Below are 15,478 nucleotides of genomic sequence, written 5' to 3' on the forward strand. Positions count from 1 at the left end.
AAATATCTCATAGGTAGTCTTCTGATCAGTGCACCCTGTGCATCTGAACATTGCACCTCTTCTTGAGAAAGATCATTAGTAACAATTGCTAACTTAGCCCTATTGATTTGAAGACCAGAGAAGTTGGCAAAAAAATCGAGTAAAGTAGACTCCTCTATTAAACATTCTATAAAAAAGGGCAGCGTCATCAGCATACTGCAATAACAGAACACCCTAGGGAAAGCTTGCTGTCTTGTAAGCCCTCAAAAGTCCTTGAGAACATGCTAGCTTGGCGCACGTGATGAGTGCGTCCACCATAAGGACGAAAAGTGTGGGGCAAACAGGCATCCTTGTCTCACCCCCTTTGTGGTCGTATATGTCCACCTTCTGGTTTTCCGTTCACCAATTCTGAGGAGTGTGAAGTAATGCATCTCTTTACCCAATCCATTCCCAGGGAAAACCTCTCATTTTGATTGATGCCCAAAGGAAGCGCAAGTCGACCTTCCACATGAACCCCCTAGTCCTGTGTCTTTTCCATATAACTAAGATCTCTCCCTCACCCCCCCCCCAGCTGCACAATCGACCAGCAATCTGCCCGGTATAAAAGGCTGACTGCGAGGGTCCTACCAGCTTCCCAATCACCTCCATATTCGCCAATACCTTTACTATAAGTAGGTAGATGGAGTAGGTCAATGAAATTGGTCTGAAATCCTCTATCCGTTTGGCACCATGCTTCTTTGATAAGAGGAACAGGCATGCCTTGTTAATGCTCTCCAAATGCTGTTAGTTCGTCTCCTCCCGTTTGCTGCTAGATGAAAGAATTTTGTGTTCGTCTCCCCTGCCTGTAGCCACAGTTTCCTAGATTTTTCCCTCCAATCCATCTCTAGGTTCTTGTCTTTCCCTGCTATCACACCTCAACACTTCCTCCGTTTTTTTGTTTCTTCTTCAAAGCACCGTGCATCCTCCAGGTCGTCCAATTGTTTAATCCTACAGAGAGCCTTGCTTCTTGTCTTCTTCTTGTCCTCATGAATGGGCTTGCAAAACTCCACTAGGTAGTGCACAACAAGTGAATTCTAGGGGCTAGTGTTTCTGTCTCGGATTTCAACCAAGTTTGTGATGACCACTTCTCCATCTCTTCCTCAAAGCCAGCCTCCTACAGCCACGATCTGTCTACCTTGAAATTGTTGAGCCTTCTTGCCGTCTTGTTTCTCATCCATACAATCAAGGTATGGTCTAATATTGGACATGGGAGAAATCTCGTGTCCCCTAAAGGGAACCACTCTGCCAGCTATACTGAACAGAAAAACTAGTCCAGTCTCGACATTCTGTTATATTCCATAATGTTCCTCCATGTATAAATGCAGTACATGAGCCCCATTTCATCGATTGCTGTTTCTGATATGAACGCCCAAAAGTCTTCCAATATGGCGTCTCGTCCTCCAGCATTTTTAGGCCGATCCTTTGTTTCTAACCATCTTAAAATTTTCACGTTGAAGTCACCCTCCCAGCAACAGGGGGCACTCGTAGAACGTACCCACTGGATCCACCAACTCACTCACTAGGTCATTTCTCTGCGTAACATTCGCTAGACCATATACTGAGGCTATAACCATCTTAAAATTGTCATTCATACGTTTCAGTTTGACTGCTGCAGCAAATGGATCCATCTGCATAGGCATTTGAGAGAAAATTACCAAAGTTCATGCTACCACCACAACCCGAGATCTCCCAGTCGCATTAACCGCCATGAAACCCTAAAGGAAGCCTCTTTCCACTGCATTCCACTCCCTTGAATTGCACAATCCTAGCATAGTTTCCTATAGATGCACCACTGTTGCTCCCCATTCTCTCAAGTATCTTCCCACTACTCCGCACTTACTTTCGTCTCAAAATCCGTGAACATTCCATGAAATGCATTTCATAGGAAACAATCTCCTACCCTGCCTGTCCTATGCCAGCTTCAATCCCATCATCGGCGAGATCTCTTTTGCTCTGTGGCAGAGGACGTCCTTCACTGTGTCCTTCTGCACGCCAACTAGCTCTGCTGCCCCGCAGTTGGGATTGCGGAGGATCTCCTTGCATTTTCCCTGGGAATTGGCTGCCCCTTTCAGTCCATGGTCCTCTCTGATGCTACCTCTTGCATTGCACTCAGCAGCTAACAAAAAGCGTCCTTTGCCCATGTGATTATTCTCTGCTCATAATGAATGCTCAGCTTCTTTTGTTTGTATATAAGCCCTTCACTGCCTTGATCATCCTTTTTGCCCAGCAGATAGTGCTGGCTAACTATTCTGCAGCTTCTTCCATTATCAGTCTCCCTTCCTTGCTCACGGGATCTCCCTCCTCCCTTGCTTCTACCAGTTGTGTCTCCTCCTCCGCAGATGTCACTTGCATCTAGTTTCCCCTGGCTGATGAATTCTGTGTCACCTTCACCCTGGGGATCTCTCTTGTGTCCGTCTCTAAAATAATATTCAGTTTTTGAGGCGAACTCCTCCATTCCAGATGTTGATTCCCCCCCTCCCCAAACAAAACTACTTTCTCTTTGGCTTTGTCCTTGCACCCAGCTGTCTCCAAGCCAGTGGTGGCAATCGTGTAGTGAGTTGAATCTCAAAAGTTCTGTCTGGGCCCAAACAATTGAGAATAGGCAGTGGTGTGACTGCCAGGATCCCTACCACCTCCAGTTGCACTATGTTTGGGTCTGCCGACTCGAGACCACATGAGATGATTCGTCTGAGTATGCCTAAAGGTCTGACCAGAGCCTCCATAGTCAGTCTGATCATGTATCCCATGGGGACGCCATGAGCTTCTATAATGTGTGATTCTTGGTCCTCTAGATGGATAAGAATTTGATGAACTGCATTTGCCCTGGCTCAATTATTCAGATAGTGATAGAGTCCTGATAAGAACTTATCACAGAAGACACGGTCAATAAGTGCAATTTCCAGAAAGGATTCTATATAACAGAATCCTTCAAGGAGTGCTATATCTATTTAAAGGGAGGATAAAACGTTGAAAGGGAAATTACTAAAATGCCCCGACTGAAAGGACAGAAAAAAACCTAGATCCGATAGGTAGCATATTGGATTTCCACAGAAGAGGGTGAGGTGCATAGCAGGATCAGTGGTATCAACACCTGCTGCTGTGCAGTGTGCCAACGGATTGTTTCCAACCATACATATCAAGAAAAGAAGCAAACCAACCAGTAACATGCAGTCATATGGGCAGGGAAAAACAAGGATACAGGGAGGTACACAGATTTGTACTGCAAATACAAAGGCATTTATGAAGCTTGTTGTCTTTGTGGCAACTTATGCGAGCTTATGAACATTTGGCCTACGAAAAGAGCACATCCAATTCCTTGTCTAATCCTTGTTTCTTCCTCCTGGTACAATATCTCCTATCTTGAAATAAATACTTCATTCATCATCTAGAGAAGGCGTGTTGGGAGGTGTAAGATATTTCTTAATCATATCAGAGATCTTTGTGAAAATTTTGTCCCATTTACCTATTGAAGCGGAAATAGTCCAAATTGAAGTCCTAATTAATTGGATAACATACGATCTAGGGTGGCAGAGTTCCTCTCTGCTGTCCTACCTTAATCAATGTGTTTTCTATTTGAGTTGCTAAACCCAATAGAAGGTATTCACATTCATCAATTGAAATGTTCCTAAATTCCATGTTGAAAACAAGGTGACTACTACCTCCTGATGAGATGCATGTAGTAAAAGATTCTTCAATACATGCAACGGTATATAAACCAAATAAAATCCAAGAATATCAATTACCACAAATAGCAGAAGCACAAAAGAGAAACAACACAATTAAGTGTCTTCAATGTGCTCATCCGATAGACAACTCAAATCCTAATCATACACTAAAATTCAGAAAAAATGAAATCTCTTTACTAAAAGTCAGAGTTTGATCATATTCATTAAAGGAGTCAGTTATGGAGTATAACATTCAATCATTGAAAACAGATAATTTTTTCCCAGGCCTGATTCTTCCTTAGTATCACGGCACTAAAAATATTCATACCTTGTGGGAGACTCCGAATGGAACATCAAAGCGCAATTCCAGAGGCTTAGAAGTCTCATTTACCAAGATCACCTAATTTTTCCAAGAAAAATTAGAAGACAGTATATTAGTTCTAAGCTATACTGAAATAAAATAATGCATACCGTTGAGTACATCCGTATCATCTTGCTATAACCATGCATTGCAACATTAAATACCACGGGGACCACAAGCTCGTTCAAAGGGTCACCTATACATGATTCATTATCATTACTCTTGACTGACGCCTCATCATCAGCGGCACAAGTTTCTGATGCTCTCGTCTTTGAGAAATTGACCTCAAAATAGCTGGTACCAACAAGGTCCATTGACATAGGCTTGGATGGGCCTGAAGATCCATCAAACTCAATGGAAATATGATAATGCGAAATAAGATTGAGTTTTCTCTCCAAAAGCCTTTCGGAAGAATATGCTGTCTTTGTCTGTAAATTGATTCCAACAGGTTCTTCTATGTATACTGGCTCAGAAAATCCTGGCTGTATTACATTCCTCTCATTCATCAAGATAAAGCTGCCACTTTCTGTCGTTGAAGGGCCATAGAACAGCCGGAAAGAAAGAGGAAGTGATGTCTCATTAGAGATGATATATGGAGCACAATTTCTGAAATCTTTATGAACAGGTCCAAAGGTTGGATGGCTGGAGCTTTCATTGCCTGTGTGAGAGTCACTAATATCAGGCTTATCATTGATCATCCTATACATTAGGAAGGCAGCCTGTGAAAAGAAGGCGTGTCATTCTTCATCAAACACTAATATTATAGAAGCTAGGAACATTATAAACTGGTTGTCCATTTTATGAATTACCTTCATCCCAAGATCTTTAGTATGTTGGAAACATTACCGTATTCTAATCCACCGTTGGTTTGGGTTGTAACATTGAAATAAGAAAATCCCTTAGGAAATTACAAAATCTGAGAGAGTAAGTGCCATGAATGTATAGATCAGGCCTTCAATAATAGAGATGCTTTAACTACTTACTTTATGACAACCTCGGAAATTTTATGCCTTAGGAATTTATTCATGAATTAACACCGTTTTCTTAATTCAATCCTCAAAAACTAGGTTATAAATGATTGGCAATGCATCAGGACCCTTTTGTAATAAGTTATTTCTGAGGTCAGAGGAGATAGAAATGAGATGAATACCTCAACTAAAGATTCAGTCAAATTGAGGTTCAGCTCCTCCTGTGAGCAAAGGGATATCTGGTTAGTTTTTGATCCACACTGAACATCATTGTTCACATTCTGAACCAGCTCCATATGAAAGCTCCATGGTTCTATGATGGGCTCCCACACAACCTGAAACATTAAGATGCTTCTTAGATGAGATATAGTAAGATTCTGCAAGGGATCCATTAAACATGAAGTAGGATTCTACTTTCCAACAATCCCACACCTTTACAAAATTCTTGTAGTTCACAGAGAGTTGACATTCAATAGTCATTGTACTTGAGCTTTCCCTTTTAACAAGCAAGTTCTTAAAGGTGATGTCGAAAATTGGTCCAGATGATATCACCTGCACACAAGTGCCACAGAAGGCCACAAAATTGACTGATGAAGAAAATAGAATATTTTAATTTTATTTATTTCCATATGAGTGACCCACAACATCAGGCCAATTTTGACAATAGGAAAAAAGACCTCATGAAAACTGGAAATCTACGAAAAAAATTTCTGATACAAATGAAAATAAAATAAATCAATAGATATCACAAATCCCTCAAATTCAATTAGGGCCAAGAGATCCCAAATTGTCAGATATGCAGTCAAAACAGATACAGCCCAAATCTCGGGGAGGCCTACACAGACATAAGTATGAGAGACCGGTGAATCCTCAAGAGCTCAGAAATAACAAGGGATCTTTGGTTGACGTAATTTGAGAAGAAATACTGCCATAAAATGTTTTAAGAAGACAGAGGGTAATGCGTAAGGCAAAGTTCCTCATGATTTTGAAAATTCCAGATCGAAATGTTATCTCATAGAATGAACTAAAACTACGACCAAACAATAACACAAACACAGAATTTTAACACCAACAGAGTTTGAGAACCATATGTGAATTGTTCATGCGTTCATGACAACATGCTAATCTAGAATACTTGAGACAAGGAATTGGAACGAGAGAGGAATCCAAGACAAAGCAGTTCGGAGAGGCAGACAAAGAGAGAGAGCAAATCTCAGACAGAGAGAACAAGAGTGAGAGAGAGAACCAGAGCAAGTGAATAGAAAGAGCGGGCGAAAGAGAGAGGGTAAGAGTGATGGAGAGAGAGAGAATCAAAGGGAGAGATAGAACGACAGAGAGATAATTGGAACGAGAGAAAGAAAGACATAGAGAGAATTTGTGTGCAAGAAAGAGGACCGGAGCCAGAGAGAGACCTGGACTGAGAAGGATTTTCTACTATTGGGGGATTGTCTTAGAGGTTTTGGAGCTACCTTTTCGCCATAGACAAAAGTCCAATGTAGAGTCAATGCCACAAAAAAATGTCAAAAATGTGGCCACGGCATGATTACCAGTTACGAAGTTACTTTAGTGCCTAAAAGCAAATTTCATCCAAAACATTAAAATTAATAATTATTGATTATTTCTATATATATATATATATATATATTGGGCACGAGTAGAATACTCAGACTGCAGAAGGTGAAAGTCAAAAGAAACGAGTATAAGATTCTCAGATTAAACCGCGGTTCCAAATCCTCAGGCACAATCAAATGAAAAATTCAGATAGAAGAATTTATATTACCCTTTGATCGCTGAAAAGCATAGATAACTTCGCCAAATGGACATGGAAAAAGATAGAGCTTACAGGCCCACCCAGTTTTTTAGCTCCAGAAGGTTCAAAGTGAATATTATCTAAAGTACTAGCTACCTCCTGGAGCAAATTCATCGACAGAGTTTCCACAGTTATATCAGATATTTCCATCCAAATTTTTGACAAGTTTCCATGAAACTTCGTGGATATTTTTTGAAGAATAAATTGAATAACAGGGATGGAATGAAAGCCTTGCTCTTCCGTGACCTTGACTATCATTTTTGCTCTACCTATGGAGCATTTAGTTATCACTTCTGCATTACTTAAGGACAAAACCATATCTCGGGTTTGAACAGTAAAAGTCAAATATCGTGAGTCTAGTCCCTGAACGAAAGATGCCTTTTCTCCAAGTATGCTCCTCCATAGCTCCAGAGACTTGTTTGTCTCCTCATGACCCATTGACCTTTTTGTGTCATCAAAAGGTACGTGAAATGATAAATTTTTGTCGGACTTTATTACAAGATTGATATTTTTCCAAGAATCGACTGAGTAATCAAAGGAAGGTAATAAATCTGGCACTTCGGAAAGATTCTCTGCTTCAGATTGTATTGGTGAAGATTCATGAACATAGGATGCACGATTTGGATATCCTCTGAAGGCAGTAAAAAGATTAATTATATTATTCCAGTCTGAAAAATGCAGCCATAAGTCAAGGCCAGGGATATGAAACTGAAGCTCGTTCAATCCTACATATGATTGGAAGAAACTGATCCTCATGTATGAATTGGGACTGTCTGAGAGAAATGACAAGAGGATGACTGAATTAAGATAAGACTGTAAGATGAAATACATAATATCGACATCAGCCTTGTCCACTTTGTTTTTTCTGAAATTCACCAATACTGTCGCTTTAGTATTTATACCCGCAAGCACTTCTGAGGTTGCAGACTGTACCAGTTTCAGTGACAGAGCATTTAGACACATTCTCATGTTAACAGGAATTTCAGGCGACTGGTTTGCCACATCATTTGCCTCCTTCAACATTCTTTTTAACTGAATATAATGCAAGGCATCTGAGGTGAAGTTCTTGGCATTGTATCCAATATTTGATAGTTCATCTACACAAACGCTCACTACCCCAATGCCCTCAAAAAACCATTTCTCTGTCAATAAAAAAAAACACAAATATTGAAAATTTGAGGTTCTACAGTTTGATCAGTACTTAAATCAGGGTTCATAAAAACTTACCATCAACAACCAAACGGCAGGAATCTGATTTCACTGAAACAAAAGTAGGATTATCATTCTTCTCACATTGAGGAATTGCAAAACAAACATCTGCATCAAGCGCATCAAGGAAAGTGACTTGGGTGACACCAGAGTCCGACTCAGACATCGACCCTACCGTACCGCCTTCACACAAAACGACTGACAAAGATGCACCAAGCATAGAAACACTGACCAGATCAATCATATCAGGTAAGTTCACCTGAGGAATCAAGTAGTCAGCAGACACATGCTTAAGAGATTCTGCAGAAGAAATTTCAGGAATAAAAATGCCATCAACAATTGGAACTCTGAACTGGGCGCAATAGGCTTTGTTCTCCACAGGGAGAAGGATAGAAGAATCAACTATTTTAAATTTGAACTTGGGACATAATTGCTCATGTTTGGAGATAGGTTGCCCTTTTCTCTGCAGTATCCAACATGGCAAACTAAAATAGCCGATGATCATTGCTAGAAATTCAGACTGTAAAATAAATTTCACCTGCTCGACTACTAAACTAAAATCCATTTCAATTAACTCAGGTCTCTTTCTGGACTTTTTGATTTGAATGCCAAGTGATTGGGTGACGGTTGGTGAGGATGGGCCCCAGAGAATTTCATTGACATTAGGAGAGGACCATGATGTATTGGACCATGGTGAAGTTATACTCAGTCCACCAGACCGGAAACTGGCCTCCCAGTATTCATCCCCTTTGAAAAAAAAGGAAATACACGACAATGGAGAGCAAAGTGTTCCCAGAATTGAAGAAGAATCATGAAAGTGAACTCTCACTTCTTTGAAACTAACGTCAGCAATGAAAAGACAGAAGCTTTTTGATTCATTTGAGGGCAGCTCCTCACTGATATCAACTCCATACCTGATAGGAAAACTAACCTCCTTCGAAAATATTGGACTTTTATCACTGACAAATCTCGACAAATTATCATCCAAGTTCTCCACAGCAGTAAATATTCTACACAGTGACTGTTGCAAAATTTCGATGAGTTCAGGTTCAAAATGGAAATCATACTGGTTAACTTCTAAGACAAGCTTATTCTGTGTCCTAGAACCATTTATGTGAGTTTGATAATAAAGTGCAAAAGATTCAGCTGCATATAGGCCTTGTCCAGGAAGAAATTTAGATCCCGTATCAAAATCCCAGTTCCTAGATGAGCATAGGATGTAGGTAGTAGCTTCTGCTTTCAGCTCATACCCAGAAATGCTCATGAACCTCACAAGAAGACGAAACTCAGCAGATTCACGAAGAGTATACCTTCATGTGAACAAATACAAAGTGAGAACATTCTTCACAGAAAATGAATGACATGAATCAACAGCAGATGTTTTTAAAAGTGGACTAACCCTATACTTGATTCAGCTAAAGAAACTGAAAGGACAGAACTTTGTTTTGGGTCATCATCAAGGTCAAGGTGGAGGCTGAAATGATCCAACTGAGCAGAGGCCGAAAACCATGATAAACTGTAGCCGCTTAAATGTGTAACAACGTCCAATTCATCACCTTCCTTAATGATGTTTTTCTTCTTTAACCACATTTTAGTAGAAGTGATAAGCAATTGGGAGGACAAGCGAGCCTCAAACAAAGAAACATGACAATGTGCCTGAAATCGAAAGAAATATTTTCTCAATTTTTGGAAAAATATGGGAAAAGATGAACATTATTAAGAGTTCTAATAAATGTTATATTGGTCCACAAGTTTTTCGTGCTGTAGTTGATAATGCCAGACAGTGAGCCTAAATATGTAATCATCCAAACTTTATCTCTAATGCCGACTGTGACATAAAACTGACAAAATCTAAATAGAAAACTGGAAAACTAAGGATAATGATCAGGAAAAAAGCCCTAGGGGAGATTCCCACAGCTGGGAGCTTGGGAAGATCCAAGGTAAGACATTCTCACACTGGACAAATCACTGATGGGTGACTTACCAGGAAAGCCAAAATTGATGTTATGCATGTGTTGGTCACGTGCATGCTGGCCAAACCATCACAACAGCAATAATCAAGGTGTTTTCAAGACGGGATGGAAACAAAAAAGATGTTTGCTAAAAAAAACTTTGTTGCTGGATTATCAACAATCCAAGTAGGATTAAACTTTGTTGATAGTACTCAGTGTGTTTCAATTGGTTACTTTTTCTGACTTTTGCATTGTCGATGGAAAGAGAGGAGGCAGGGCAGGGCGATGGGAGAAGACCCCACCCAGGGTGCTAAAAAATAAACCTTGGAATTTAAATACTTTCATTGACGTTTTATCCGCCTTAAATCAAAAGATAGGTTACAACAGTTTTGTAAAAAATTTCTATTAAAGTAAGAATCATGACTAATCCATGCAACCTGACATTTCACATTGAATTATTTGTTTTTTTGAAAAGTGATTTAAGGTGGTCACCCGACAAAGATTCACACTGAATTATTCAATCAGTCAATGCCACCGCTTACTAATCTGAGAATTAGATTAGTTTGACAATAAAATATTTTGAGATTATACTATGAAGTCAGCATAAAAACTAGCACATCTGGTGTTTCAGATATGAACTTAGACTAGCATCCATATGATGAAATCCAAACTAACACTCAAATGATGAGTGCAAAAGCATGCATGATGCATGCACTCCATTCTGAATGAAACTAGTAATTGCTTTATTCAACTAATATGAAAATAATATGAAAAAATTCAAACGAAAGTTGATAAAATGAAGAAACTCAAATGAAATGAGGAAATTAATATGAAAATAATTCAAACGAAAAATACTTTATTCAATCACAGGAAGAATACTACGTTGAATTGCTTCAAAAGTGGCTCATCCAATAACAGGCATAAACCGATGACAAAAGTTGCACTGGTCTTTGCAAAGACTGGAAGGACATAATGAGATTTAGTTGACACAGCTCTCCCCTACAAAACAGGACAAAAATGAGATCTTGCATTCAGGTAAAAGAATGTCAACAGTGAAGTCCCACCTCCAAGCTAACAACATCAATCTCCAACTGCTCATAAAGATCGTCAACCTCAAAGTTTGACGGTAACTTGTATGCTGAAAATATGTCCATTTGAGAAGCGAAAGACAATTCCTTCAGATCAGTAGTCACATAATCACTTTTCTTTTTAGGTTTCGACATTAAGTGAAAAGTTCCTAAGTTTATCGCCTGCAGAATAAAGTAACAACAAAGTATCTGGTCATTTACACAGTAAAACAATCCATGAGGTTGAGCATGATTGTAGGAAAAAAATAATCATTACTCCCACAGTAACATTTTTATGTCCTCAGATCAAAAAAAGAGGTTCAAAAGCGTTATAACCCATTCACAACTATACTACAGAAATAAAGAGGAAATGACTATCAACCAGGTTCTGTTTTAAATAAACATGATTAAAGTTCAGAAAAAAATTGAACCACAAGATCCTATGATGTGATCCAGAGCTGCGTCTACGAACAGAAATCAAGGCAGACGAGCCTGCCCAATATGGAGACCCAACCCATTACGAAGACAACTTAACAACTTAAGTCCATTCCTTGGAAGGGGCTAGGCAGGAATTGAAATGTAAGTTGCCCTAGCCACGACTATCAATCTCCCTGTTTGCATGACTTCGCCCCCTCATTGTCGCCGGCTTGACATTGTCTTCCCTAAAGAGCAGCAGTCAGTTTGTCAAGATCCTTCACCATCCCCTTAGCATTCCCATTCTTCTCTTTATCTATGGAACTTCTCTCCCTTGTCTCTCTGTTACAACCCCTTCATCTCTATTGATGGAGGTAGAACCGTTATTGGATTGAGGCATTCCATTATCTCTTATTATGGAATTACATCGAAGGCTGTACGACCTATGTGGGCCATATTATACTATGACCCTAAAACACACATGGCAAGGGATTTTCAAACCATTACTCTAGCAGGGTTCCCATAAATAATACTTTTAAGGACAGACTACAGATCACAAGACCAGTAATATACCAGCGAACAAATTTTCAAATAATGTCAAAAAAATTAAGCAACTTGGGTTGCTTATAGATTAAGAAAAGGTCAAACATTATGTGACAGCAGAAAGAACTACCCAACAATTGGGCTTACTATTTGTGGTTAAAAGTAACTGTCTAATGTGAATTGTATATCCTACTAGTTCAGTAGGAAATAAAGGAGGGAAAAGAGGCCAGGCTGGCCGGGCATGTGCTTTGTCACAATCATATACATCAATATTAATTTTGGGTTGACCACCAAGTTCGGGTGATCTTCCGTTTTTTTTTCAAAAAAAAAAACTTCTAATGCAAATGCAAATCATTACAGAGACATGAGTTTTTTATTTTTGGCTGCATCAAATTATGGTAGACTAAAAGAAGCATACCAAATTAATTGATTCCAAACCCTCCAAAATCGGTGGAATGTTAATATCAACATCACATAATCTAACATCCCATATAATCTTTGTTCGAGTCAGATAGATGTACCTGCGACAAAAAATAGCACTTGAGCAATACCAGTCCCAAACATATTACTTTTGTCAGAAACACAAACATTCAGGATGTACACTTACTCAGCTTTTGAGAGGACTCTAGCTTTGCCATCAATAAAACCATTCAAAGATGATATAACCTGAGATTCAAAAAAACGTATGGAAGATCACAAGTCAGCAGTTTTCACTCAGACGTTTAAAGACAATGCCTGCGTCATTCAATCAAGGTCCGCCAGACTAACATGAAAAATAAGAAATGGAACTAATATATATAATAATTCATAAGTACAGTTGCCTTTTCACTACTGAGAGAAGTTATTCTGTTCAGTTCACAAAGTCAAACCCATATTCTAAAATGTCCCCTCACTAATCATACTCTTTGACAAGGCATCGAATATATATAAAAAGACTGAAATCAATTGATTAACGTTGTTAAGTGACACATCACAAAAAAAGCAAAAAAAAACAAGAATATTTGACATGCTCCATAATAAAATAGAGTTACTAGCCTTGTTGGAAAGTATATAGAAGCTATTATAACATACAGCAAATAAAACTTGAAGTCAGCGCTTACTGGCAAGAAAAATGAATGATAATTTGTTGAAACGTGAAAGACAAATAGGTTAAACAAAAATGCAACCAAAAAAAATTAAGAAAAAATAGAAAAGATAGGCAGGAAAAGAGAACGAAAACAGGAAGTAATATGGAAAAGAAGAACAGGATCTGATGGCACTAATACATCACCACGAGGAAAATGGTTTGCTGTAGAATACTTACTCTTTGACTGTGAAACTGAACCTCTTCGAGAACTGTAAGAAATTCTGAAATGTCTTTGAGAAAATCTAAGTCTAATGTTATTTCGATGCTCTGAAGAACGCCCTGTCAAACATTCACCGTTAGAAACAGATATTACTTCTAGCTATTAATGAAGGAGAAAAACAAAAAGGAACCTCAATTGAAAGATCATAGGGACAGCCAGCAGGTGGGCTTTTAATCTGAGCATAGAAGCACGGGCTGTTTGTTGACAAGACATTACCATTAGGAATCTGCAATGAGAATTCCTCATCATTCTCTAAGTCCCGCTGCTTTCGAACATTCAAGAAAAAAGGCACAACTAAATTGAGACATTAGGGCACAAGACCTTTTCTGAAGTCAGTAAAGTGCTGTCATTGCAAGGGTTGGTTATTTTAGCACACTTTATTGAAAAACTGATGGTCAAATATTCTTCCGAAGTTTTACATTCTAGACCAACACCGTCCAAAAACAGAAGACCAATTTCTTTGACGTGATGCTTCCTGAAATCAAAAATAAAATCAGTTGCATAAAATAAAAAAAATTCAAGTTACCTTTGAAAGAGATCAAAATTATGCACTAAATACATTTTTCTGAAAGGATTGTCAGACTATAGAACATTGACTGTAGATTGTATCAACAATGGGATTCATGATGTCACCACTATGAAACATAAAGAAAGCAAATTTTAAAGAGTTCACACACAGTTTGACCAGATATGTTCCACGTTGAAGTATCAATACGATCTCATAAGGGTAAATACACAAATAGAAAAATATTAAAAATAAATAAGAGCCTGATATTTCCAATGTGAACCGAGAAAGATAGTAACACCATTCAAGTTGTCATGGATATTGTCCAAACAAAGTTCAAGGGACGGAGCCCAAGGCCCAGATGATGAGATATCTGCTGAAAACCTTTAGGATGACCCATTGGCTTAGGAAAAAGGTTGAGGAGCTCCCAGAAACCAGATACAATACCCTATAGATAACTACATTTATTATGACAGGTTTTCTACACATTACAAGACACTCCTAAGACCATTGCCAAAGCTTTCTCGAGAATAAACAGCAATAGCAAAGGAAGAATAAATAGAAACATTGAATAAGAATGGTACCCAAGAGCTAGTACAACTTCTAACTCATGGGAGACCAGAATTTCAGGTAATCGCAAATATTGGATCATGGCCTTGTGACTTGGCCTCCCCCCAATCAATTGCCAACTTCTCATGTCTCACAAATGAAATATGCTTAAGTGAACACCATCCAGGTTCAACCATTGATATGCCTTCTGGAAATCCACAGGACAACCAACTTTGGACCATTCTCTTCTCAGTGGCCACTCATCCAGCATCTTCCACTGCCCATCACGCTCTCCTTGGCAGTACTGCACGGGTGGCTCTACGTGATTGGCAGCAAACCTCACCTATGATGCCAGCACAGAGCTACACTATTGTTAAGTCTGAAGGTGTCTGCCATTCCAAACTTGCCAGCGTTGGCCCCCTCCTCTGGCTTGACGCCCAGCCCTTATTAGGCTTCTACATCAAGGTCCTTGGTTGTCTAGCACTCCATCAGCTGACCCACCCACTCATTCAATTCAACCCAAATCATGCAAGCAAGACCCTTGTTATCGAAGGAGTTTCCTCTCCATGTTCAGTCCTTTGTCACTATCTTGAAAGTCAACCCCAACGCCTTGTTGTTAAATTTGAAAGGATCAGCTTTGAATTCCTGACAACTGGCGGTTCTTATTGCGAAGACGACTGGTGACACGCGCATTTCCTCAGAAGATGTACCCAGACACATCGGCAGAGTGCAACCCTCTATTCTTCGAGGGCCCCTTCGCCCTAATGCCACCTTAGCATCAACATCAGTAGATGTGTCATCTGAGGTGACTTTGTGGGAGTCTATGCAAAGGAACGGTTCTAGGAGGAGGGAGGAGAAGAGACGAGCATTAGCCGTGCTATGGGAAATATGGCTCCATCAAACGAGGTGGTGTTTCAGGGGATGAAGATTTCTATGGATGGACTTTCCCATGAAGTCGAAGGCCTCATGGCAACCTGGTTTCCCCGAGTTCTCTGTAGAGAGGTGTTGATCTGAGTATTACATGTCTTTATTTTCTCTCTCTTGTTAGCCCATTAAGGGCCCTCTCTAGTC

The 15,478-nt window shown here is 39.4% G+C and overlaps 1 protein-coding gene across 6 annotated transcripts in view; it reads right to left on the bottom strand.

Annotated features, from left to right (window-relative positions):
* LOC144714805 (vacuolar protein sorting-associated protein, putative (DUF1162)) overlaps nucleotides 1-15,478 on the bottom strand; it is a 105,189-nt gene that overhangs the window by 34,793 nt on the left and 54,918 nt on the right. For all 6 annotated transcript variants that reach the window (XM_078589595.1, XM_078589597.1, XM_078589596.1 and 3 more), the window contains exons 17-30: nucleotides 13,675-13,828; nucleotides 13,484-13,579; nucleotides 13,311-13,412; nucleotides 12,615-12,673; nucleotides 12,426-12,528; nucleotides 11,048-11,233; nucleotides 10,866-10,982; nucleotides 9,431-9,687; nucleotides 8,050-9,341; nucleotides 6,793-7,964; nucleotides 5,445-5,564; nucleotides 5,195-5,347; nucleotides 4,155-4,763; nucleotides 4,012-4,083 (exon numbers count right to left, since the gene is read on the bottom strand). In XM_078589595.1, coding sequence (XP_078445721.1) covers nucleotides 4,012-4,083; nucleotides 4,155-4,763; nucleotides 5,195-5,347; nucleotides 5,445-5,564; nucleotides 6,793-7,964; nucleotides 8,050-9,341; nucleotides 9,431-9,687; nucleotides 10,866-10,982; nucleotides 11,048-11,233; nucleotides 12,426-12,528; nucleotides 12,615-12,673; nucleotides 13,311-13,412; nucleotides 13,484-13,579; nucleotides 13,675-13,828 — 4,492 coding nt within the window. The remainder of the gene's footprint in view (nucleotides 1-4,011; nucleotides 4,084-4,154; nucleotides 4,764-5,194; nucleotides 5,348-5,444; nucleotides 5,565-6,792; nucleotides 7,965-8,049; nucleotides 9,342-9,430; nucleotides 9,688-10,865; nucleotides 10,983-11,047; nucleotides 11,234-12,425; nucleotides 12,529-12,614; nucleotides 12,674-13,310; nucleotides 13,413-13,483; nucleotides 13,580-13,674; nucleotides 13,829-15,478) is intronic.

This window comes from Wolffia australiana, chromosome 18, assembly GCF_029677425.1.
Source record: "Wolffia australiana isolate 7733 chromosome 18, ASM2967742v1".
Lineage (NCBI taxonomy): Eukaryota > Viridiplantae > Streptophyta > Magnoliopsida > Alismatales > Araceae > Wolffia > Wolffia australiana.